The sequence below is a fragment of the Saimiri boliviensis genome, chromosome 14, assembly GCF_048565385.1.
Source record: "Saimiri boliviensis isolate mSaiBol1 chromosome 14, mSaiBol1.pri, whole genome shotgun sequence".
Lineage (NCBI taxonomy): Eukaryota > Metazoa > Chordata > Mammalia > Primates > Cebidae > Saimiri > Saimiri boliviensis.
In genome coordinates, this window is record NC_133462.1 from 14,933,190 (window position 1) to 14,955,707 (window position 22,518).

At 55.8% G+C, this 22,518-nt stretch overlaps 2 protein-coding genes across 14 annotated transcripts in view; one reads left to right on the forward strand and one right to left on the reverse strand.

Annotated features, from left to right (window-relative positions):
• The first annotated feature begins 4,596 nt into the window (after nucleotides 1-4,596).
• On the forward strand, nucleotides 4,597-10,619 carry PAFAH1B3 (platelet activating factor acetylhydrolase 1b catalytic subunit 3). 3 transcript variants are annotated; one of them, XM_010331068.2, is made up of 6 exons: nucleotides 4,597-4,701; nucleotides 4,790-5,167; nucleotides 5,360-5,449; nucleotides 7,071-7,187; nucleotides 7,266-7,388; nucleotides 10,290-10,619. In XM_010331068.2, the coding sequence occupies exons 1-6, from the start codon at nucleotides 4,639-4,641 to the stop codon at nucleotides 10,575-10,577; spliced, it is 1,059 nt and encodes a 352-aa protein (XP_010329370.1). In that variant the 5' UTR covers nucleotides 4,597-4,638; the 3' UTR covers nucleotides 10,578-10,619. The 3 variants fall into 3 exon arrangements, with proteins under 3 accessions (XP_010329370.1, XP_003943258.1, XP_010329371.1); XM_003943209.3 differs by having other exon boundaries at nucleotides 4,600-4,701; nucleotides 5,074-5,167; XM_010331069.2 differs by lacking the exon at nucleotides 4,597-4,701 and having other exon boundaries at nucleotides 4,732-4,961; nucleotides 5,074-5,167.
• A 1,225-nt stretch (nucleotides 10,620-11,844) lies between these two features.
• CIC (capicua transcriptional repressor) overlaps nucleotides 11,845-22,518 on the reverse strand; it is a 28,614-nt gene continuing 17,940 nt past the window's right edge. For 3 of the 11 annotated variants that reach the window (XM_074385587.1, XM_039466114.2, XM_074385590.1), the window contains 19 exons: nucleotides 20,667-20,816; nucleotides 20,348-20,582; nucleotides 20,139-20,268; nucleotides 19,861-20,043; nucleotides 19,613-19,778; nucleotides 18,498-18,700; nucleotides 18,185-18,410; nucleotides 17,655-17,758; nucleotides 16,139-17,375; nucleotides 15,860-16,047; nucleotides 15,392-15,513; nucleotides 15,135-15,301; nucleotides 14,746-15,039; nucleotides 14,324-14,649; nucleotides 13,789-14,033; nucleotides 13,537-13,688; nucleotides 13,322-13,453; nucleotides 12,922-13,053; nucleotides 11,845-12,832 (listed from right to left, as the gene is read on the reverse strand). In XM_074385587.1, the coding sequence (XP_074241688.1) occupies nucleotides 12,465-12,832; nucleotides 12,922-13,053; nucleotides 13,322-13,453; nucleotides 13,537-13,688; nucleotides 13,789-14,033; nucleotides 14,324-14,649; nucleotides 14,746-15,039; nucleotides 15,135-15,301; nucleotides 15,392-15,513; nucleotides 15,860-16,047; nucleotides 16,139-17,375; nucleotides 17,655-17,758; nucleotides 18,185-18,410; nucleotides 18,498-18,700; nucleotides 19,613-19,778; nucleotides 19,861-20,043; nucleotides 20,139-20,268; nucleotides 20,348-20,582; nucleotides 20,667-20,816 (4,760 nt within the window). In that variant the 3' untranslated portion in view covers nucleotides 11,845-12,464. Of the gene's footprint in view, nucleotides 12,833-12,921; nucleotides 13,054-13,321; nucleotides 13,454-13,536; nucleotides 13,692-13,788; nucleotides 14,034-14,323; nucleotides 14,650-14,745; nucleotides 15,040-15,134; nucleotides 15,302-15,391; nucleotides 15,514-15,859; nucleotides 16,048-16,138; nucleotides 17,376-17,654; nucleotides 17,759-18,184; nucleotides 18,411-18,497; nucleotides 18,701-19,612; nucleotides 19,779-19,860; nucleotides 20,044-20,138; nucleotides 20,269-20,347; nucleotides 20,583-20,666; nucleotides 20,817-22,518 lie in introns of all 11 variants that reach the window. The other 8 variants (XM_039466113.2, XM_039466112.2, XM_003943199.4 and 5 more) reach the window with 4 other exon arrangements.

Below are 22,518 nucleotides of genomic sequence, written 5' to 3' on the forward strand. Positions count from 1 at the left end.
CAAGAGCGAAACTCCGTCTCAAAAAACAAAACAAAACAAAAAGATGGAGGGTGGGGGCTGGGCGCAGTGGCTCACACCTGTAATCCCAGCACTTTGGGAGGCCAAGGTGGGTGGATCATTTGAGGTCAAGTGTTTGAGACCAGCCTGCCCAATATGGTGAAACCCGCCTCTACTAAAAATACAAAAATTAGCCGGGCATGGTGGTGAATGCCTGTAATCCCAGCTACTCAGGAGGCTGAGGCAGGAGAATCACTTGAACCCGGAGGCAGAGGTTGCGTGAGCCAAGATCGCGCCATTGTACTCCATCCCTGTCTGGGGGACAGAACGAAACTCTGTCCTAAAAAAAAGAAAAGATGGAGGGTGGGGAAGGAGTCATGAGACTGGAGGGATTTGGGGGACCAGAAAATGATTCTGGACGGAGAAATCCAGGGGTAGAAGAGGTACACGGGAATGCAGAAAGTGGAAAGAGATGGCAGAGAAAGAAAAGCAGGAGAGAGAAAGCAGCAAGAGAAGTCCGGAAAGCCTGAGAAAACCTCGAGAGAACAGAAAGGGAGGCAGGCCCGATCAGAGCCAGGGCCTTGTCACAAAGGAAGTGCCTAGGGTAGTTGAGGAAGCATGGTGGGCGCGGCGGTAGGGTGGGGGGCGCAGGAGGACAGAGTGAAGGGAGGGGGGTCCGGTTGGTGGAACCAGGGTAGGGGAAGGGCACCTCTCCTGCCCCAGCAAACCCCGGCTCTTCCCACTCGACGTAGCTGTGGGGCGCAATGGCTTCTTTTCTGCCTTGACCCCAGCTCTCGAAGCCACCTGGCGCTGTTCCGGGCCTCGGGCACCCCACACGCATGCGCGTGCCGTTTCCATACCCTTTGGCTTCGTGGCTCTGAGAGGACGGAAGCTCAGAAGCGCGTGCCGGGGAAGTGCCAGTTATAGCCCCGCCCCTCTCAGCCTCGCTTTCAGAAATCTCCCTTTCTTGGGCTTAGCGCCTCCCATCCACCAATTGGCTGCGAGGTTCACTAGGTCTGCCCCCTTCCTGAATACTGATTGGTTCAGATAGCTATTGGCGGTCTCTCGAGGGCTAGTTGTGACCAGGCGCGCCAAGAAGGGTCTAAGTAGCCCCCACGCACAGCTATCCCCCAGGCAGCCACAGACATAATCCCTAGAAAATTTATATAGTTGGCCGGACGTGGTGGCTCGCTCCTGTAATCCCAGCACTTTGGGAGGCAGAGGCGGGAAGCTCGATTGAGCCCAAGAGTTCAAGACTACCCTGGACAACATAGAAGACCCTGACTACAAAAAATTAATTAGTGGCCGGGCGCCGTGGCTCAAGCCTGTAATCCCAGCACTTTGGGAGGCCGAGACGGGTGGATCACGAGGTCAAGAGATCGAGACCATCCTGGTCAACATGGTGAAACCCCGTCTCTACTAAAAATACTAAAAATTAGCTGGGCATGGTGGCGTGTGCCTGTAATCCCAGCTACTCAGGAGGCTGAGGCAGGAGAATTGCCTGAACCCAGGAGGCGGAGGTTGTGGTGAGCCGAGATCGCGCCATTGCACTCCAGCCTGGGTAACAAGAGCGAAACTCCGTCTCAAAAAAAAAAAAAAAAAAAAAAATTAATTAGTAGGCCAGGCGCAGTGGCTCACACCTGTAATCCCAGCACTTTGGGAGGCTGAGACAGGCGGATCACGAGGTCAGGAGTTCAAGACCAACTTGACCAATATGGTGAAACCCCGTCTCTACTAAAATTAGCCGGGCATGGTAGTGCGCACCTGCAGTCCCAGCTACTCGGGAGGCTGAGCCAGAAGAATCACTTGAACCCAGGGCGAAGATTGCAGTGAGCCAAGATTGCGCCCCTGCACTCCAGCCTGAGGGAGACGGCAAGATCCTGTCTGAGAAAAAAAAAAAAAAAAAATGGAAAAAAAATTAGGCCAGGCAAAATGGCTCACGACTAATAATCCCAGTGACTCAGGAAGGTGAGGCAGGAGAATTGCTTGAACCTGCCTCAGGTGGAGGTTGCAGTGAGCCTAGATTTCACCACTGCACTCCAGCCTGGGCGACAAAGTAAGACTCCATCTTAAAAAAAATAAAATGAAATAAATTAATATACTGTTGTGTGATTCATAGCTAGGCTTGATTTAAATGCCCAAAATGTCACAGTTAGGCTGTGTGACCTTGAAAATATTTGTTACTGGTCAGACTTAGTTTTCTGACCTGTAAAAATGAGATTGGTAATAATACTACCTTCCTCATTTGTTTGCTAGAAGGATAAAATAGAACAATATGTCTAACTTGAAATGAGCCTGGTGAATGAAGAATGCCTGGAAGCTTTGTTTCTCACTAAGCTTTGCTTCAGGAACTACTCCAACTTATCTGTCTACACTTGTCCCCTCAGACTTTATTTTTTAAATTAATTTTCCCTCTTATTATACCACTAACGTGAAGGCATAATTATGACTTTTTCTTTTCCTTTCTTTTTTCTTTTCTTTTTTTAAGATGAGGACTCAACCTGTCACCCAGGCTGGAGTGCAGTGGCACAATCTCGGCTAACTGCAACCTCCACTTCCCGGGTTTAAGTGATTCTCCTGCCTCAGCCTCCCTGGTAGCTGGGACTACAAGCGCAGACCACCATGCCCAGCTAATTTTTGTATTTTTTAATAGAGACAGGGTTTCACTATGTTGGTCAGGCTGGTCTTGAACTCCTAACCTCAAGTGATCTGCCCATCTCAGCCTCCCTAAGTGCTGGGATTGCTGGAGTTAGCCACTGCACCTAGCCGATTATGACCTTTTTTTGGAGACAGAGACTACTCTGTCACCCAACCTGGAGTGCAGTGACACAGTCGTGGCCTAATGCTGCCTCATCTCCCAGGCTCAAGCAATCCTCCCGCCTCAGCTTCCCGAGAAACTGGGACTACAGGTGCTTGCCTGACTTTTGTTTTGTTTTGTTTTGTTTTTTGAGACACGATCTCACTATGTTACCTAGGCTGGTCTCAAACTCCTAGGCTCAAGCGATCCTCCCACCTCAGGCTCCCCAGTAGCTGGGACTGCAGGCATGCATCCCTGTACCTGGCTCCCTCAGACTTTATTTATTTTTGTAATTAAGACAGAGTCTTGCTGTGTCACCCAGGCTGGGCTGCAGTGGCTCGATCTCGACTCGCTGCAACCTCTGCCTACTGGACTCAAGTAATTCTCCTGCCTCAGCCTCCCAAGTAGCTGGGACAACACGCTTGTGCCACCACACCCAGCTATTTTTAATTTATTTTTATTTTTATTTTTAGTAGAGACAGAGTTTTGCCCTGTTGGCCAGGCTGGTTGACCTCAAGTGATCTGCCCGTGTCCGCCTCCCAAAGTGTTGGAATTACAGGCATGAGCCACCTCGCCGGCCTTCCTCAGACTTTAAAATCAAGCTATTCCATGATATTCCCCAGGCCCTAATAAGAAAGTGGTTACCTGTGTCTTTTCTTTCTGCTTGTTCAATCTTCATTATCTTTCAGATCCAGCAGAGATACTACTCCTAGGAAACCCATAGTCCTTAGAGTCCTTCTCTTCTTCCTCCCCAGAAGTCCCTGTCTCTCCCTCAAACACAACTTTGACACCCCACACTTCTGTGTGTGGATCTATCTCCCTGAACACACTGGGACAAGGCCAGCAGCTGACCCACTCATTTATTATTCATTCAGCAAGTGCTTGTGGAACCACTGTGTGCCTGGCCCCGTCCCAGAAAAGTGAATTGAAACAGAACATAAACACAATGAGTAAGACTCATCTCTATGTCTCAGCATCAATCCACCTGGAAGGAATACATAATGACAAGGTCCCACCTGGAGTGGGGCTACAAGAACATGACCAGGACGTTTAGCTGGGAGACCCTCGACTTGGTCCCAGAGAAGAGGAAGATCTGAGAAGACACTGAGGTCTGAGATTAATTTGGGGCGGCGAAGGGGAAGAGGCGCGACCCCAGATGGCCTTGGCCGTGGATCTAGGTTTCAGAGCACAGACACACCCGGTCGGCCTGTGGGTTTAGAGAGGGGAGTAGAGGCTGCAGATCTGCAAGATGATCTGCGGGAAGGGCGCCAGACTGGACCTGAGCCCTGCTGGCGTCTCTAATTTCCTTTCCCCTTCTGCATCTTCTTCTACCCTCCAAGCAGGTCCTATGGTGTCTCGAATGCAAAGATTCGTAGTTTATATTTTATGCCGCGCGCGCGCGCACACACACACCCACACACACACACACACACACGGTGTTTTGAGTAGGGGGTCCTGTGATGACTTGAATGCGAGGATATGTACTTTAGATTTCAACACAAACACACACACACACACACACACACACACACACACACACACGGGGTTGTGAGTAGGGGAAGCCCACGAGGAGATAGGCTCAATAAAGACCTAGCGCTGCCTTAGGGTGCCTCCTTAGAACGGAGCCTCGAATTTTCACATTTTGCCATCTTCCTTTTCTGTCCCCCACACCAGTGGAAAATAGGAGCGTCCCCTCCTAGACAGCTGCATTCGAACCACCCCTTCAAGGGAACCAAGAATGGTCTCGTCCACTCGCTTCCCTCACCCCACCAAGTGAATGGGCCACCCACCACCCCCCCGAAACAGTAGGTGGTCCCTTCCGCACATTTCACTCTCTACAGCAAATGGTATCTTCCCATTTGCTAGAAAGACGGCTAGGTTTTCCCCGCCTACTCTCGACTCTTCAGGTAGCTCGCCCCTCCTCGTGACCGGTGGGTGGTTTTTCCCTCCTCCCCGTTTTGGGAGCTGGATGGTCTCGCCTCTCTGTCCCACCAGCCCGTGCCGGGTGCGCTGCCTAGGAGTCAGCGGCCGAGCGGGAAACGCCGGACGAGCCCACTGTGCGCCCGTCGTGGGGGAAGCGAGGTTGCCGATTCCGCCTCCCTCCTAAGTGAAGGTTTCCGTCCCTGGAGAGGAGGCGGCGCCCTGTATCGGCCTTCGTCCTCCGCGGGTGTGCGAGCGTTGGGACGGTCCTTTGTTGCTTCGAAGGGTAGGAGTGGGCGTGGCGGAGCCAGCTGGGTCCCGGAACACTCCCGGATCGACCCCACTCGCTCATCCTGCAGGAGCTGCGGCGCCAAGATGAGCGGAGAGGAGAACCCAGCCAGCAAGCCCACGCCGATGCAGGACGTGCAGGGCGACGGGCGCTGGATGTCCCTGGTGAGCGTTCCCACTTGGGATATTGAGGAGTCCGGGGCGCGGCGGAGGGGCACGCAAGAGAACAGCTGGTTCCTGCCACTGTCACTACCTGATTGGGAAACTGAGGGCAGTTGGGGCGGTGCTGCCTAAGGGCAGGGAGGGGCGGGCCCTGGAACGTGCGAGCCACTGACTCCCTCTTGCGCGTTCTCGCAGCACCATCGCTTCGTCGCTGACAGCAAAGATAAGGAACCCGAAGTCGTCTTCATCGGGGACTCCTTGGTCCAGCTAATGCACCAGTGCGAGGTGAGGCCCATCTCTCTCCCCCTGCCCTATCCGGCCCTGTGCCCATGCTGATACATCTGGACCAGAACCCAGGCCAGGTGGGGTAGGTATTGTGGGGGTACCCACATTGACTTGAGGTAGCCAGAGGCTCCGAGAGTCTTGGTGAGAAGCAAATGTATGCCTTAGTTTTATCAGATTTGATTTGTGTATAATGTACTAAAACCTGGAATGAGGCTTTCCTGCCATAGTCTTGCCTGAAGTGAGGCTCTTTCTTGTTTGCTTTAAGTAGTGCACAGCCCTCTTGGGATTACACAAAGCTATGGTCACTTTACAGGAAGTGAAGGTCAATTCTAATGGCACTCCACAAAGAGGGATCAATCATAGTAATATCTTTCCACTAAGCATGTTCAACTGCAATAGCTTTCCTCAAAATAAGTTTCAGCTGCAGTGCCATTGGTTCAATGCATGACTCAAGCCGACTGGATTTTCATAAAGTGAGTCTTGCTTCTATGGGGCTTGATTTGTTTTTTTGTTTGTTTGTTTGTTGGTTGGTTGGTTTTTGAGACAGGGTCTTCTTGCTTTGTTACCTATTTATTTATTTTTTGAGACGGAGTTTCACTTTTGTCGCCCAGGCTGGCATGCAGTGGTATGATCTCTGTTCCCTGCAAACCCTACCTCCTGGGTTCAAGCGATCCTCCCACCTCAGCTTCCCAAGTAGCTGGGACTACAGGTGCACAACTCTACATACCCAGCTAATTTTTGTAGAGACTGGGTTTTGCCGTGTTGCCCAGTTTGGTCTTGAACTCCTGGGCTCAAGCACAACTCTAGGCCAGGTGTGATCACTCACGCCTGTAATCCCAGCACTTTGGAAAGCCAAGGCAGGTGGGTCACCTGAGGTCAGGAATTCGAGACCAGCCTAGCCAGCATGGTGAAACCACGTCTTTACTAAAAATACTAAATTAGCTGGGCATAATGGCACATGAGTATAGTCCCAGCTACTCAGGAGGCTGAGGCAGGAGAATCACTTGAACCTGGGAGGCAGAGGTTGAAGTATGCCAAGATCGCGTCACTGCACTTCAGCCTGGGCAACAGACTCTTGTCTCAAGACTCTTGATTTTTAGATTTTTATAAATGAAATAAAAAATAAATAAATAAAAATAAAGTGATAGAGACTCTTAATTGATATTTTTTTTTTTTTTTTTTTTTTGAGATGGAGTCTTGCTCTGTTGCCCAGGCTGGAGTGCAGTGGCACGTTCTCTGCTCACTGCAACCTCCACCTCCTGGGTTCAAGTGATTTCTCCTGCCTCAGCCTCCAGAGTAGCTGGGACTATAGGCATGCGCCACTATACCCGGCTAATTTTTTTTTGTATTTTTAGTAGAGACGAGGTTTTACTGTATTAGCCAGGATGGTCTCTATCTCCTTACATCGTGATCTACCCACCTCGGCCTCCCAAAGTGCTGGGATTATAGCATGAAACACCTTGACCGGCCTTAATTTCTATAAAGTGAGGTTCAGCCATGCTGGAGTATGCTCCAGGTGAAATTTTAAAAGACTGCTTCCATGAAGTAAGGTTCTTCCATATGGCATTTGGTTAACACTTGTTAACAGTGCCCCTGTGCCCATACCACTTCTTACCCACAGATCTGGCGGGAGCTCTTCTCTCCTCTGCATGCACTTAACTTTGGCATCGGTGGCGACAGCACACAGCATGTACTGTGGCGACTGGAGAATGGGGAGCTGGAACACATCCGGCCCAAGGTGAGCGGGGCTTGGGTGGGGCTCTAAAACGTCTTTTGCCTGCCCCTTCACCGCCGCTTCATGTCTTTCTTTCCACAGATTGTGGTGGTCTGGGTGGGCACCAACAACCACGGACACACAGCAGAGCAGGTGACTGGTGGCATCAAGGCCATTGTGCAGCTGGTGAATGAGCGGCAGCCACAGGCCCGGGTCGTGGTGCTGGTGAGCGGCTGTGAGGGTGGGAAAGGAAGAATGGCAGTGGTCTGGGACCCCCTCCGATATAGCCACAGTTGGCACAGTTCTAGGCAAGTTGGCATAGAGCAGTGGCTTTCAGGCAGAATCTCACGTTGGAGCTTGCTACACCCTTCAGAGTGGCTGTGGTTGAGAATGTGCTGAGAGAGCAATTAGTTTTTTTTTTTTTTTTTTTTTGAGACGGAGTCTCGCTTTGTCTCCAGGCTGGAGTGCAGTGGCACAGTCTCGGCTCACTGCAACCTCTGCGTTCTGGGTTTAAGCGATTCTTCTGCCTCAGCCTTCCAAGTAGCTGGTACTACAGGTACATGCCACACCCAGCTCCAGTTACCCTTTTTTTGCCCAGGGATGACGTGAGACCTTGGGGGTCTCAAAAATGGTTGGCCGCGGTGGCTCATGCCTGTAATCCCAGCACTTTGGGAGGCCAAGGCGGGTGGGTCACAGGGTCAGGAGATCAAGACCATCTGGCTAACATGGTGAAACTCCCCTCTACTAAAATACAAAAAATTAGCTGGGTGCGATGCTGTGTTCCTGTAGTCCCAGCTACTTGGGAGGCTGAGGGAGGTGAATTGCTTGAATTTGGGAGGCAGAGATTGCAATGAGCCAAGATCACGCCAGTGTGCTCCAGCTTGGTGACAGAGCCAGACCACATCTCAAAAAAAAAAAAAAGATGCCAGGTGCGGTGGCTCAAGCCTGTAATCCCAGCACTTTGGGAGGCCGAGGCAGGTGGATCACGAGGTCGAGAGATCGAGACCATCCTGGTCAACATGGTGAAACCCCGTCTCTACTAAAAATACAAAAAATTAGCTGGGCATGGTGGCGCGTGCCTGTAATCCGAGCTACTCAGGAGGCTGAGGCAGGAGAATTGCCTGAACCCAGGAGGCGGAGGTTGCGGTGAGCCGAGATCGTGCCATTGCACTCCAGCCTGGGTAACAAGAGCGAAACTCCGTCTCAAAAAAAAAAAAAAAAAAAAAAAAAAGATTAGTTGGGCATGCTGGCACTCGCCTGAAATCCCAGCTACTTGGGAGGCTAAGACAGGAGAATTGCTTGAACACAGGAGGCAGAGGCTGCAGTGAACCAAGGTCATGCCACTGCACTCCAGCCTGGGCAACACAGAGAGACTCCATCTCAAAAAAAAAGACAGACCCCAAAATGGTTGGGCATGGTGGCTCATGCCTATACTCCCAGCACTTTGAGAGGCTAAGGTGGGAGGATTGCTTGATCTCAGGAGTTCAGGACCAGCCTGGGATACAGCAAGACATTGTCTCTACTAAAAATAGTTAAAAATTAGCTGGGCAGGCCGGGCATGATGGCTCAAGCCTGTAATCCCAGCACTTTGGGAGGCCGAAGCGGGTGGATTATGAGGTCAGGAGTTCAAGACCAGTCTGGCCAAGATGTTGAAATCCCGTCTCTACTAAAAATACAAAAATTAGCCAGGCGTGGTGGCAGGCGCCTGTAATCACAGCACTTTGGGATGCCAAGGCAGTCAGATCACCTGAGGTCAGGAGTTGAAGATCAACCTGGCCAACATGGAAAAACCCTGTCTCTACTAAAGATACAAAATAAGCCAGGTGTGGTGGCACATGCCTGTAATCCCAGCTCCTTGGGAGGCTAAGGTAGGAGAATCACTTGAACCTGGGAGGCAGAGGTTGCAGTGAGCCAAGATAGAGCCATTGCACTCCAGCTTAGACAACAAGAGTGAAAGTGTCTAAAAAAAAAAAAAAAATTAGCTGGCCATTATGGTTCAAAAAACGTGTAATCCCAGATACTTGGGAGGATAAAGGGGGAGGATCATACTTGAGCCTAGGAATTCAGTGTTACAGTCAACTGTGATTATGCCACTGTACTCCAGCCTGGGTGACAGAGTGAGACCCTGTCTCACCAGAAAACAAAAGAAAAATCCTCCAAAACCTCTTTGAGTATGTCAAAAGTTGTCAGGCATTCCTGGGGTAAATCTAGGCTCCATCACTTGTAGGTAGCTAGGACACTTCCTCTTCTGAAAGAGGGGATTGACCCCTTGCCATGAGTCATGATGTTGATATTTTATTTTTTATTTTTTTGAGACAATCTTGCTCTTTTGCCCAGAGGAGAGTGTAGTGGTGTGATCTTGGCTCACTGCAACCGCCGCCTCCTGGATTCAAGTGATTCCTGCCTCAGCCTCCTGAGTAGCGGGGACTGCAGGGACGCTCCACTATACCTGGCTGATCTTTGTAGTTTTAGTAAAGATGAGAGTTTACCATGTTGGCCAGGCTGGTCAAACTCCTGACCTCATGTGATCCACCTGCCTCGGCCTCTCAAAGTGCTGGGATTACAGGCATGAGCCACTACTCCTGGCCTATTTATTTATTTGAGACAGGATCTGGCTGTTATGCAGGCTGGAGTGCAGTGGCATGATCTCAGCTCATTACAACCTCTGTTTCCAAGGCTCAAGTGATCTCCCACCTCTGCCTTCCAAGTAACTATGACTACAGGTACACGCTATCATGTCTAGCTAATTTTTGTATATTTTTGTTACGGATGGGATTTCACCATGTTGCCCAGGTTGGTCTAGAACTCCTGGGCTCAAGTGATCCATCCAGCTCTGCCTCCCATCATGCTGGGATTACAGGCAGAAGCCACTGTACCCAGCCAGTGTCAACGTTTTTTTAAGTGATACTTTTTCCAAGGCTCTTTCCGAGGCTAAACCCAGAAGTCTCTTGCTGAATTGGCGCTAGGATATGATATTTAGGAACTACCCTTCCACCCTACCCACTTGCCTATCCTTAGTGTTTGCTACAGCTGGAAACTTAATGGTTTGGGGTAGAGGACAGGTTGGCACAGAAAACAGGATACCCAAATGCTCATTTCCTTACTACTCCTGGTGTTCCTGCTCAGGGCCTGCTTCCACGAGGCCAGCATCCCAACCCACTTCGGGAGAAGAACCGACGGGTGAATGAGCTGGTACGGGCAGCACTGGCTGGCCACCCTCGGGCCCACTTCTTAGATGCCGACCCTGGCTTTGTGCACTCAGATGGTACCATCAGCCACCATGACATGTATGATTACCTGCATCTCAGCCGCCTGGGCTACACACCTGTCTGCCGGACCCTGCACTCCCTGCTTCTGCGTCTGCTGGCCCAAGACCAGGGCCAAGGTGCTCCCCTGCCAGAGCCCGCACCGTAAGCATCCTGCTGCCTTCCCACATTAAACTCTCCTTCCTCGGTCTGCCGTTTCCTGCTTTATGGTCGAGCCTGTCTGGGTACCACCACTAGTCCTTACCCCAATCTGTGACCCTGCAATACTGCAAGGTGTTATTTTAAAGGTCTCTGTCACCCAGGCTGGAGTACAGTGGTGAGACCAGGGCCCACTGCAGCCTTAACCTCCTAGGCTCAAGCGATCCACCCACCTCAGCCTCCTGAATACCTGGACTACAGGTGTGTGCCACTGCATCCAGCTGGTTGTATTTTTTTGGAGAGATGGCATTTTGCCCTGTTGCCCAAGCTGGTCTGACTCCTGAGCTGAAGCAATCCACCCGCCTCGGCCTCCCAGAGTGCTAGGATTACAGACATGAGCCACTGTGCCTGGCTGTGGTTCTATTTCTGCCCAGGGCAGGCGTCACTGATACATCCAAGACACTGTTCTTGTGGTTAGGTTAATTTTCACTATTACAATAGAATGTTTCAGGCAGATGTTACCAATCAGTCAACACTAGGCAAGACCAGCCTGCCAGCACTACCCTATAGGACCAAGGTCAAGCAAGAATTCTGAGAACATAGTGACACAGTACAGTGAAGCCCACCCTACCCTGCCCCTCCTCCATCTCTGCATATATTGTTACCCCAACTGGAAATTCCTGGTGCTCCAGCTGTAGCTTAGATGCCACTTCTGCGGAGGTATCCTGACCCTCCCACCCTTAGTTGTCATCCCTCCACACAGTGTGGGTATCTGTCACCTCAGGTGGGCACTATGTCCACATGCTGAGTGGGAGGGGTGTCACCCAGGAGAGGCTGCTTCAAGCCATTGCAGTGCTGACCCAGGCCACATGGGGGCAGCAGGGGTCACATGGAGGACCCTTGTCTCCTCCCACCCACCGCCACCTCTGGACTAGGACCTTTTGGGGCCCGTTTCCTGAATACAAATGACACCAGAGACAATGAGGGTAAACCATCTGGTGGCATCTTGCCTCAGGCCTTCCCAAGCTCATGCAGTCCAATGGCTGAGAACAGGGCCCAAAAGCATTGAGGCTCCCTGAGCACACGGACTCCTAAACGAGAAGAGGGGCTGCCTGGTCCACAAGTCAGGGACCTGGCCCGTGGGGTCCTTCTGATGTTGGAGGAAGTGGTCCTGGAATTACTCCCCCAACCTCATGGAAAGTCTACAGCTCCATGACAACTAAGGACGACCAGTACAACCAACAGCCCTACCCGTTAAGAGCCAAAAGCCACACAGGTGTGTTAAACAGCTTTAATCTCGCTCATCGCGGCTTCTCGGCACAGTAAGAAATATTGCACATGATCAACATGTTTTGTTCTGGGAAAGGGGGCAAAGGCAGGGGGAATCACCTTCTTAGAAAGTACAACCCAAGTTGGGAGGGCAGAGGGGGTGAGGAGAAAACCCTCCCCGTGCCTGTGGCAAAGTGCAGGAGCCCCCACCCCCAAACTAACCTGAGTCCAGCCCCTCTGGGGAAAAAAGGGGTGCATGAACTCCCCCCTATTCCACAGGCGCCTCCCTGTGGCCCAAGGCCTGCACCACCCTCCAGCTTGCAGCCCTCACAGGAGCCATTTTGCATAAAGTGAAAAGCTCTGAAGGTCACACACTCCAGGTTATGTACAGGGGCTCAAAGGAGGGAGACTGCCCCTGCGGCCCCCTCAGCTGCCCCCCAGCATTGGGAGGGAGCTGCGGGGGAAGGGGGTATATACAAGAAGAGCAGGCCTCATTCCGCCCCAAACCAGAGAGGACGAAATGGCTTTACCTGGGAGGAGATAACCATTCTGCCCCCCATTCCTGCCCCCATATACTGTCCATGTCCTGAGGGGGTACTGTGAGTCCTGGGATCCTCTCAGGGGTCTCTCACCTGCCTGTGGCAGCTGTGGAGGGACCTGGGGGTGGGGGGGAGGGCTGTGGAGCCCCCTCCCAGCCAGGCTGGCCAGGCCCTGACTCTGGTGGCGGAGGCAGTGGCGGGGCAGCCTGGGCCGTGCCAGAGTCCGAGCTGGGCGAGGTGGGGTCAGGGCCTCCAGCAGGGCTGGGAGTGGGGGCAGGGGCAGCAGTGGTGCCAGTGGGGGGCGGTCCAGGGAGGGGGGCCTCAGCTCCAGGGGGCTGCTCCGTGGGAGTGGCTGCCTGCATGATCTTCTGGCGCACCTCACGGATCTTCAACTGCAGACAAACCTTGGAGGGGAAGATGTCTGCATAGCGGGCTTGGAAGGCGGCTGTGGCCTGGGCTGGAGGCAGAAAAACGATGGGGAGTGCAGGGTGAGATGTGCAGACAGGTCCCCCCCCGAGTGACCTCAAGACTCTAAGACACGCTCACCTGATGGGAAGAAGCCATGGTCCTGGAAGAGCTGCATGACCAGGGCCCGGCGCTGGTCCAGGGTGCGCCGCAAGGAAGAGTACGGCACCTTCTCATACTCCAGCTCCCCCAGCACGTCCTCAGCTTCTGTACCTGGGCAGGCACAGGCAGCATGGCAAGGCTACAGCAGTACTGCCACCATCTGAGTGCCCACCTGAGCCCTCACTGCATTGTTTCACAGAGTAGTTAGAGAGGGGTCCCGCCCACAGTCAAAGGGCAACTCGGGGACCTGCCAGACTCCAGAACCCTGACCTGCTATCCTGCTTCTGACACCCAACCCACCTCTCTCTCTAACTGCCTTCCAGAGACCCTCCTCCTCTTGCAGGCTCTGGGCACCCCACAGCTTTGCCCACCACGGCACCTGTACGGTCGAAGGTGAAGATGTCCCCCTCGCACTTGGCACTCTTGGGGGTGTTGGGCTCCGAGCTGCAGCTGGAGCGTCTCCTCATCTTGCGCTTGGGCGAGGTGGGGTCCTCAGGTGCTGAATCCAGGTCTGGCCAAACAGAAGCAGGCTCAGTGCAGGTGGCCCCAGTCTGCCCTCCACCTACAGACCCTGGATGCCCAACGCTCGCCTACCCGTGGAATTCTTCCTCTTCTTGCGGTAAGAGCCCAGGATGGCCCGGGGTGAGGTGGCCAGAGACTGCAGGGTAGGGGAGGGCAGCACCTCCTCAGGCCGAAACTCAGGCAGCTCTGCAAAGCGCTCTTCAAAGTCCACTTCTGACAAGACCCTGCTGGAGGGCAAGCAGGGTCACCTCCCCCGCCTCAGCCTGCAGGTGCTCCCACTCCCACCACCCCACACACCTCACCAAGGCCCCAGCCCATGCTCACTTGTCCACAGAGTCAAAGGTCTTCTTCAGGGGCGGGGGCCGCACCTTGACCTTCTTGCCAGTACTAGCTGCCTCCTTGCGCTCGGGGGTGTCCCCAGCTGCCCGCCCACCAGTGCCCTCGCTGCTGCCACCAGGAGCTACGGCTGGAGCTGGAGCTGGGCTGGGAGGGGTGGGAGGCTCCCCACGACTCTCCAGGCCCTGCCCAGGGACACGCCAATCTGAAGATGAGCTGGGGAATTTGCTGGCCTGGGGTGGAGATGGGTAGGGAGATGGAGAACACAGGGCTCAGACGCTGGGGCAAAGGCCAGAAACAAAGAGTTGAATCTGAAACTGACCAGCAGACCCCTTGAGAAGGCCAAGACAGGGCCTCAGATCAGAGGGGAGCCAATACAGGCAGGCAGAAGGGACAGAGGGGACCCTTTAACCTGAGAAACACATAGGCATGGAGGGAAGAGGAGCAGGACAGAAAACTAAAGACACCCATGGAGGGGCACAGCTGAGTGCCAGTGGGGACCCCACAGCCTGCAGGTGCTCACCATGGTTTCAGGACCCTTGGCGCTGGTCCGCTCCTCAGCAGGTAGGGGAGGTGGAGGGCTGCTCCGGGCCGTGGGAGTCCAGGTCTCCGGCGGGGGTGGAGGGGCTGGTGGTGTGGGCTGCCCCTCAAGCTCAGACTCTGGGGCAGTTGGCTCTCGGACTGGGCCAGGCTCCAGAGGCTGCCGGGGTGCAGGGCCAGGCCGCCCAGAGGCACCTGCCTCAAAAGACCCCACAGGAATGCTGGCAATGGCTGCCTTCACTTTCTGGGGGGCCTTCGGGCTGGGCCGCTGGGCTTTGGGAGCCACTAAGCTGTAGGTCATGGAACCTGCTAGTGGGGAGAAAAGCATTTGCTGAGCCAGGCCTGACTGGAGCCCATCTGCTGGGCCCCCCAACTTACCCTGCTGTGAGTTGATCTGACACCTACCTGTGGCACTCGGGAAAGGGCTAGTTGGGGCCGGGGTGGCAGTGGCAGGGGCTGGCGGCCCCTTGGGCAGAATGGTGGCTGCAGGTGGAGTTGTGCTGGTGGCTACAGTGTAGACCAGGCTTGGGGGGGCCTGGGATGGCTGGGCCAGGGGTGCTGAGGAGGTGGGTGCAGGGCTGCCAGAGTAAAACGCCGTGATGACAGGACCTCCGGGGGCTGCACAGGCAGGTGGCAGCTGGGGACTGGGCACAGGCGACATGCCCACCTGACCGGGAGCCAGCAGTGGGGCTTGGCCTGCTGAGAGAGAAGGAGAAGCAGGGGACCAAGTTAGGGCCCAGACTGCCTCAGCCCCACCCTGGATCCCCAGCACTGCCTGCCACACTGCCCCTCACCTGAGAGCAGGGGCTGCACAAAGGTGGGGCCGCTGGGCCCCAACGAGGTGAAGCCTAGAGCCACAGAGCTCGTGGGCCCATACGAGGTGACTGTTCCAGCCTGGCTGGACGCAGGGCTGGTACCCAGGGGCAGCGCGTGCCCGCCCGCTGACTGCACATACGTGATTCTGCCACAGGGAGAGGAAACAGGGAGGAGTGAGGTAAGCCAGCCCTGCCCTACCCCTTCCCTGGCCTTTTGTGGGCTCAGCTGCAATTACCTGGTGGAAGAGGGCAGCAGGACCTTCTGGGGCTGTGAGGTGGGTCCAGGGAGTGTGGCTGGGCTCAGGGGCGGCACCAGGCCGCTGGGTGTGCTCACAGGCACCGGGGTCAGCTGGATGATCTGTGGGGAAGGGCACCCATATGCCAGAGTGAGCTGTGGCCCCACACTGGGGAGGGGAGGACCAAGACCTAAAGGGGGGCTCTAAGCAAAAGGAGGGAACACAGAACTTGTGATAAAAACAGGATGGGCAAGATGACAGTGAGAGATGAGGACACAGAGGAGCAGCGTACAGACGCTGAGGACTCAAGAGAGTTGGGATGCACAGAGACATCACGGAAGATGGCATGACAGAGAACCAGAGACAGACACAAAAGGAGAAAAGACTGAAAAGAAAGACAAGACAAAGAAATGGTGGGGTACAGGGACTAACACCCAACAGAAGGCAGAGAGAGAAGCAGGCCCTCACCTTGCTGGGTGGCTGGGCGCCATTCTGCACAGGTACCGAGAAGGGTGGGCTCACCAGGGGCAGCGGTTGGCCGGCCCCTCCACCCCGCACTGACATGCTAGGGGCAGCCAGGGGCACTAGGACCTTCCCGGGAAGCAGCTGGGCTGAGCCACCTGGGGGCGGGGCCTGCACAGGAGAAACTGACTGGGCTGGAAGTTAAGAGGCAAGAAAGGAAAAGATTACAAGGGAGCCAAATGAGACTATGGCCCCTCTCCTAGTGCTGCCCGGCCCAGGTCTCACCTTTGGGAGGTGGGGCGGAGGGTACAGACTGCAGGATGGGGATGCCAGGAGTGGGTGCAGTGGCAGCCAGGACTTTGCCATTCGTGGAAGTGCCCGGTGGGAGGGTGAAACGGATGCTGGTGGTGGGTGCAGGGCCGCTGGGAGCCGCTGCCTTGGTCCCAGGGGCTGGTGCTGGGGCAGGTGCCACCTGAAGCTGCTGGGGCATCGTGGGCAGGATGTACTGCACCTGGGTGATTCCCCCAGCCTTGCTCAGGGCACCTGGTTGCAGAATGCCCAGGGGTACTGGCCCATTGGGGCCACTCCCAGCACCTGCTCCTGAGCCTGCAGTGGTCCCACCGCCAGGGGCCCCCTGGGCAATGAACTGGACAGCAGGGGGCACAGGGGCCCCATACCCCGGGGTGCCCACCAGTAGGTTTGTGACAGTGGCAGGTGCCTTCCCCACAGTGCCCAGCAGGGGTCCAGCCACCAAGTGTGGGGCTGCTGAGGTGGCTGCTGCCGACTTCTTGTCCGAATACACTAAGCTGACACCCAGCGGGGAGCCCCCAGGCACCCGAGACCCAGTGCCCATTTCAGTCCTGGCACCTGCTGTGTCATTTGGAGATGCCTCAGCCCGGCCAGAAGTGGGGAAGGGCTTAGAGGCGATGGGCACAGGAGTGCTGCTGACAGGCCGCACCACGTTGGTGACCATGGTGGCGGCAGGACGGGACAGGGGAGCTGCTGGGGCCCCATAGGCCAGTGATGGAGCGGGGGCAGAGGGCACTCTGGCTCCGCCACCCTCTTGCTCCTCCTTGTTTGGGGGCAGCACCAGTGTCTGCAGGATGCTTCCTCCTCCGCTGGGAGGGGCCGCGATGACAGAGGGGCTTGGTGGCTCCAGGCCGCCCACACTTTCAGGTCTCTTGCGCCGGTAGGTGGCAGGATCCGTTGGGAGGAATCGGGTCGCCTTGGAAGGTGTCGCTGGGCCCGCAGCCCCAGGGGGCGGGGGCCGCAGAGGGCCTGCTGTGCTGCCCTGACCAGACTCCTGGGCCCTGAAGGTTCCTGAGCCCAGTGAGAAGGAGGTGGCTGCCGAGGCTGAAGAAGAAGCGGGCGAGGACGCAGAGGAGGAAGACGGGGTAGAACCATAGCCTTTGCCAAAAGTTGCAGGAGGATCCGGGGGTCCTGGGGGCTCAGGGTCCAGCGAGGGGCGGCAATGGGTAAAGGAGGAACGGATCACAGGTGAAAACACCTTCCGACCAAAGCCCTGAGCGAAGGAAAAGACACCCCAGGTCAGGACATGCCAGCACCTAAACAGCAGTCCCCTAGCTATGTCCATCCAGCCTGTCAGCAGGCCAGCCTAGGGCTGCACTCCTGCCAGCTGAAGGCCTCAATTCATCCTAGCTATGACCCAACTCCCCATGGGGCAAGCAGCTTGCCCTCTCTGGACCTTAATCTCCCCCTCTCTCAAATACCCGGGAGGAACAGACTTTCCCGTGGCCTAGGAGGGACTGTGATAGGACAGCATCGTGACCCAAGTCCTCACCTTGTTGCCTTCTGGGTCCTCCCCAGAACTGTCCCCACTCTCGCTGTCGGTCACCTGCTCCTTGCACTTGAGATCAATGTCAGTGGTGCCGAAGCCATCGTCAGCTAAGAGAGTGGAGGGAACAGAATGGGCAGGGGACTAGATGTAAGGGAACCCAGGAGGCCAGTCTGGAGCCTCGATCTCAGCTCTGCCCCAAGCAGACAGGGACTGCTGTCCAGGAAGGCTACTCCGCAGCCCAGGGCTGTGCCCATGTGCTCAGCACAGGAGCCTATGAGCCCACGGGAAAAGAGCCCCTAACACTGCACCTGAAGATCTGGTCATGCCCATGTCCTCCAAGTTTCCTGCAGGGCCAGGGGCTTCCCGAGGGCAGAGCTGGGTTTACTCAGAAGGGCCTGAACTGGCCACATGCAACCATAAACCAAGAGGAAAAGAAACCAAAGGGGCCTAGGGGCCTGGATCCAAGTTCTGCCCACCCTTTGAGTCTTGGCCTGCTGGGTCCCTGGCAAGATTCTGGGCCCTGCAATGCTCACCAATGACATCATCATCCCCTTCCTCCTCACAGATGACCATGCGCTCCTCATCACTCGTCATGTCCTCACTGGCCGCACGCTGGGAACGAGAAGCTCGAGTGGGCAGCAGTGGGGGCCGTCCAGTGGCTGCCAAGGCACCTCCCTCACCGGGGGCTGCAAAGGGGCCTGGAGCTCCATACTGGGTAGAAGGCTTTGGACCAGAGTACGATGCAGGGCCAGACACCATCTGCAGGCAGGCAGAAAGAAAGGTTCAGCTGGGCTGCTGCCCTGGACAGCCTCCCTGCCCGCCCCCCAGGGCGCCTGCACCCCAGACCTGCGTCAGTTCCTGTAGTGCCTGACTGTCTACTTCTCCACCGTCCAGGCTGTGTACCCCACTGTGGGAGAAGGCTCGGGGCCGGGCTGAGCCAGGTCCCCCAACTGTGTGCAGCCGTTCCGCCCCACAGGAGCTACTCCCTGGAGCCTTGGGGTCCGAGCTCAGGAGTGTCTGGGCCGCCACAGACAGAAGCTCAGAGGACACTGTAAAGTGGAGGGGGGGGGGGCGCTATGATAGTCAGGAAGCCTCTCACCAGCATCAAGGCCCAACAACCCACAGATATTTCTAGGTACTGGGCAGAAGCAGGTTGGAATTTCTGGGCCACTTGGTGAAAAAAACACCACCCACCACCACCAGCCCAGCATCTCCTTCCTGCTGCTTCCTGCCCTCTGGGGTTGCAGCAGGCCCATTCCCTGCAGGGCAGCCCTCCTCAAAGTAAGGAGGCCTGGAGAGAGTTCATGTGGTGCTGGCTAGCCAACCGCTGGCCTGTCTTGAGCCTCAGCTCCCTCATCTCAGAGAGGAAGTAACTAGCATCCCCACCCTCACAGAACTGCAGTTCCACAGGAACTATTCACCTATCCTTGTAGAACTGCCGTATCCATGGGCTCACTCCAAAAATGTGCCCCAGAACACTGCCAGGCACACAAGACACACCAGACACCCTCAATAAGAAAGTGGAAGCAGCCCATCAGGGGCGTTTGGGAGCTGCAGTGCTACGAAGTTGGGAGCCAGCCAAGCTGGGGTTTACATTCTGGCCCTGTCACTTGCTTAAGCTTTAAACAAGTGACTTTGCTCCTCTGAACCTGTTTCCTCATCTGGAAATAGAACATGATTTTGCAGACTACAGCTTATATTCCCTGTGGCGCCTAACACATAGTAAATGCTCTATAAACAACAGCTAATAATGAGACTGCTGTTTGGGAATCTTATCTGCCTGGATCTCCCGGGCTCCTTCACATAAATCAACTACTGGTTCCTTTATGGGTAAGGGTCGCCAAATAAAAGCGACTGAGCAGAGAGGAGCTGCTGGGGCAAGGGATAAGCAAGCAAGGGGGTAGCTGGCGGCTCTCAGGGAGGGAGGTGGGCAGGGTGAGAGACCCAAGGGGCTGACTGACCCCCAGGGGCAGCGGCAGTGCCCGTCTCCGACATGCTCCGCTCCCGCGTCTCCTTGTGCCCTCCTGCCAGCCCCAGGCTCGTGGGCTTGGCCTCCGAGCTAGACTTCTTTCGGTCCTTGTTGCACCACTTCCAATCTGGGTGGGCCTTGAAGTGGGCCTCCTTCACCTGGCAGGAGAGGGCAGGGCGACCCTTCACTCACCCACCCCACCAGAAGAAGCTGGGAGGAGCCAAGAGGCGGTGGCGTTACCTGAAAGGCCAGGTCGTGGTACTTCTGCTTCTCCTTGGGCCCCAGGGCATACCACCACTCGCCCAGGATCTTGCTGACGGTCCGGTTGTCCTGGTTGGGATGACGCTGGTGGACCAGGGCCCGATGCCGCTTGCTGAAGATCATGAAGGCATTCATGGGCCGCCGGATGTGGTCCTTCTCTCGCTGCATTAAACATAGCCCAGAGCGGGACAGTTAGGACCAGGGAGACAGGTGTGGGTAGCCACGGGGTGAGCAGGGGACGGGTAGGGATGAAGCACCTTGTTGGGGCTGCGTCCATCCTTCTCAGAAGATGAGTCTCGTTCCTTGGGTAGGGCACTGAGGGACTGGGTCCGACGTTTTCCGGGCGGAAGAGGCAACTGGATCTCAGGGGACATGATGGAGAGGAAGCTGCGGCAGGGCAGCAGGGACAGTGAGGGCCATGTCTCTGGCCATCCCACCCCCAAGTCCCAGGCCTCAGGGAACTCACGCATCATCATGGTCACTCTCTGTCTCACTGTCCAGCCGGGACTCTCCTGGGGGGCCGGGGGGCTCCTCCTCTGTGGTGGGAGGCAGACCCTTACCAGGTTCCACCACCCCCAAAGGATGTGGGGGTCCGGGCCCTGGGCTCTCAGGGCATGTGGCTCCAGGGGGCCGCCCAGGGTCAGCACTCCCTGTCCCACCTGGTGGCCGCTCATGAGCAACAGCTGCCGATTCAGCAGGTTCTGGGGACAGAGAGATAGATCAGAGGGCTCCTGGGTCACTTGGACCCCATACCCATGCCTGTCTCCAGGCTCCCCAGCCCTCACCTTTGCTCTGGTTGGAGGCCACTGGGTGGCTGGCAGGTTGCTGGGCCTCACTCGGCTGCACGGAGGGGTCAGGCTGGCTGGGTGCCAGGAAGGGGACTAAGGAGTGCCAGGGGAACACGGCCACAGAGCGAGGTTCCACATTCGTCCACACTGTGGAAAAAAGCCAGGTGAGCTGTGCTGCAGGAGAGCCTGGCCCCAGCCCCAACTCAAGCTCTTCCCTACTCTAGATGAGGGGGCCCCACCCCTTTGTCTACCCCCACCCCACACCAGAGCCTCTTGGACTCGTCCATGCAACGTCACTCAGGAAAAACTCCTCCCTGAAAGGTTTCTAGATTTATAAAAAAGAAAACAGAAGCGGGGAAGGGAAATAGTACTCACGCCCCACTCCTCCCCCCACCAATCTCTACCAGCCCTGCCACTAGGGACCAGGCCAGAGGAACGATTTGCTCCTGCCACAAACCAGGTCATGCTCGGCTGCCATCCACACTCCCAAGGCCCCAGACCTCTACGGGCTGGGATCCCCCACCCCTGTCATGCCACATTCCCAGCAGCCCAGTCACCACTCGACACAGCCTCTCACCTTGGTCTCACACTCCCTTTCCCTTTCCTGAGGCATACGGCCCCATGTCCCCTCCCCTCCAACTCTCAGTCCACTACCCACAGGCTGTGGGCGCTCTTACAACTGTGGTGTGGGAGAGGTCCCTCTCCTCGCCTTCCTCCCCCACCACAAACACAGAGTGCCAGATCTGGCGTTCCTGGCTGGGCACAGGTGGCTCCAGCAGCTCTCCCCTTTCCCCCCCAAAAGAGAATGCACCATCCACAAATCGGCCTCCCAGCCTCCCTCCCCATCAGCCCCTTGGCTTATCTGTAGTCCAGTGTCCAGCCCTCTTTTCCCAAAACAAGGGAGGGTGTGGTAAACTCCTTGGAAGAAAAAACGTGGACAATGGGCCACAGGAGAGAATTGTTACAAGTCTCTAACCAGAGAGAGCACAAGTGCCAGGTGTTTCCTTGAGGACATGCACAGGAAGATGTTTCCTCACCAGGAGGCTGGTCCCAGGGATCCAACCTTCAGCCCGAAGAGGTGGGTGGTGGAAGAGCAAGTCCTGGGCTGGGACCCACCCCTGGCTGGACTTTTGGGGCGGGCCTAGGATATCAGTGGGCTTCCCCTCAAACTGCCTGGCTCCCTGGGGGAAGTGGAACCAGCAGAGGAGAGAGGCCCCTGCTTGGGGAAGACGAAGAAAGGAGGAGGGAACCGCCCTAGCCCTGCTCTCCATCATTCCAGGCCTCCCCTTGATCCCAATCAACCTGACCTGAGGTGACCTCCCCATGCCTACAGAAGCCTGGACAGGGGTAGCTCTGTGCAAGGCACTGGCCTCGAGACCTGATTCTGTGAGGGGCTGACAAAGGAAAAAGTAGACCTCAGGAAACAAGGGACTAGAATCACGAAGACAGCACTGGAAAGTACCCGAGGCACCCAAGACTCTACAATGACCCTATCCCTGAACCCTGGGGTTCTGGGGGCCCAAAAACCCACTAGGCCCCCCAACCCCATATAAAAGCCTCCAGGGACTTCAGACCTGTTCCTCTCTTTGCAAAGATCTTTCCCATCAGGGCCTCCTTTTTTCTGGGGGGTGGGGAAAAGGGACCCAGCAGACAATGGAGGGCAGTCCTTTGGTCCTGCTCCCTCCTGAACCCCTTTCCAGTGTACAACCCTCCAGGTTCTTAGGTGTCTTCGCTCTCTGCAAAGTACACCACACACACTGCAGCCCGTCACTCAGATCTCAGCAAACAGTGCCTCCCTCGCTTCCTGAGCCCTGTCCTTAGCCCCACTACCGAATCCAAGCCTCCTCCC

Bases quoted from the DNA above. Each gene is read 5' to 3' on its own strand.
- PAFAH1B3 (XM_010331068.2), top strand. From the start codon at position 4,639: ATGGTATCTTCCCATTTGCTAGAAAGACGGCTAGGTTTTCCCCGCCTA. The intron at 4,702-4,789 runs GTAGCTCGCCCC...CTGTCCCACCAG, and splicing joins GCCTACTCTCGACTCTTCAG to CCCGTGCCGGGTGCGCTGCC. The intron at 7,389-10,289 runs GTGAGCGGCTGT...GTTCCTGCTCAG, and splicing joins AGGCCCGGGTCGTGGTGCTG to GGCCTGCTTCCACGAGGCCA.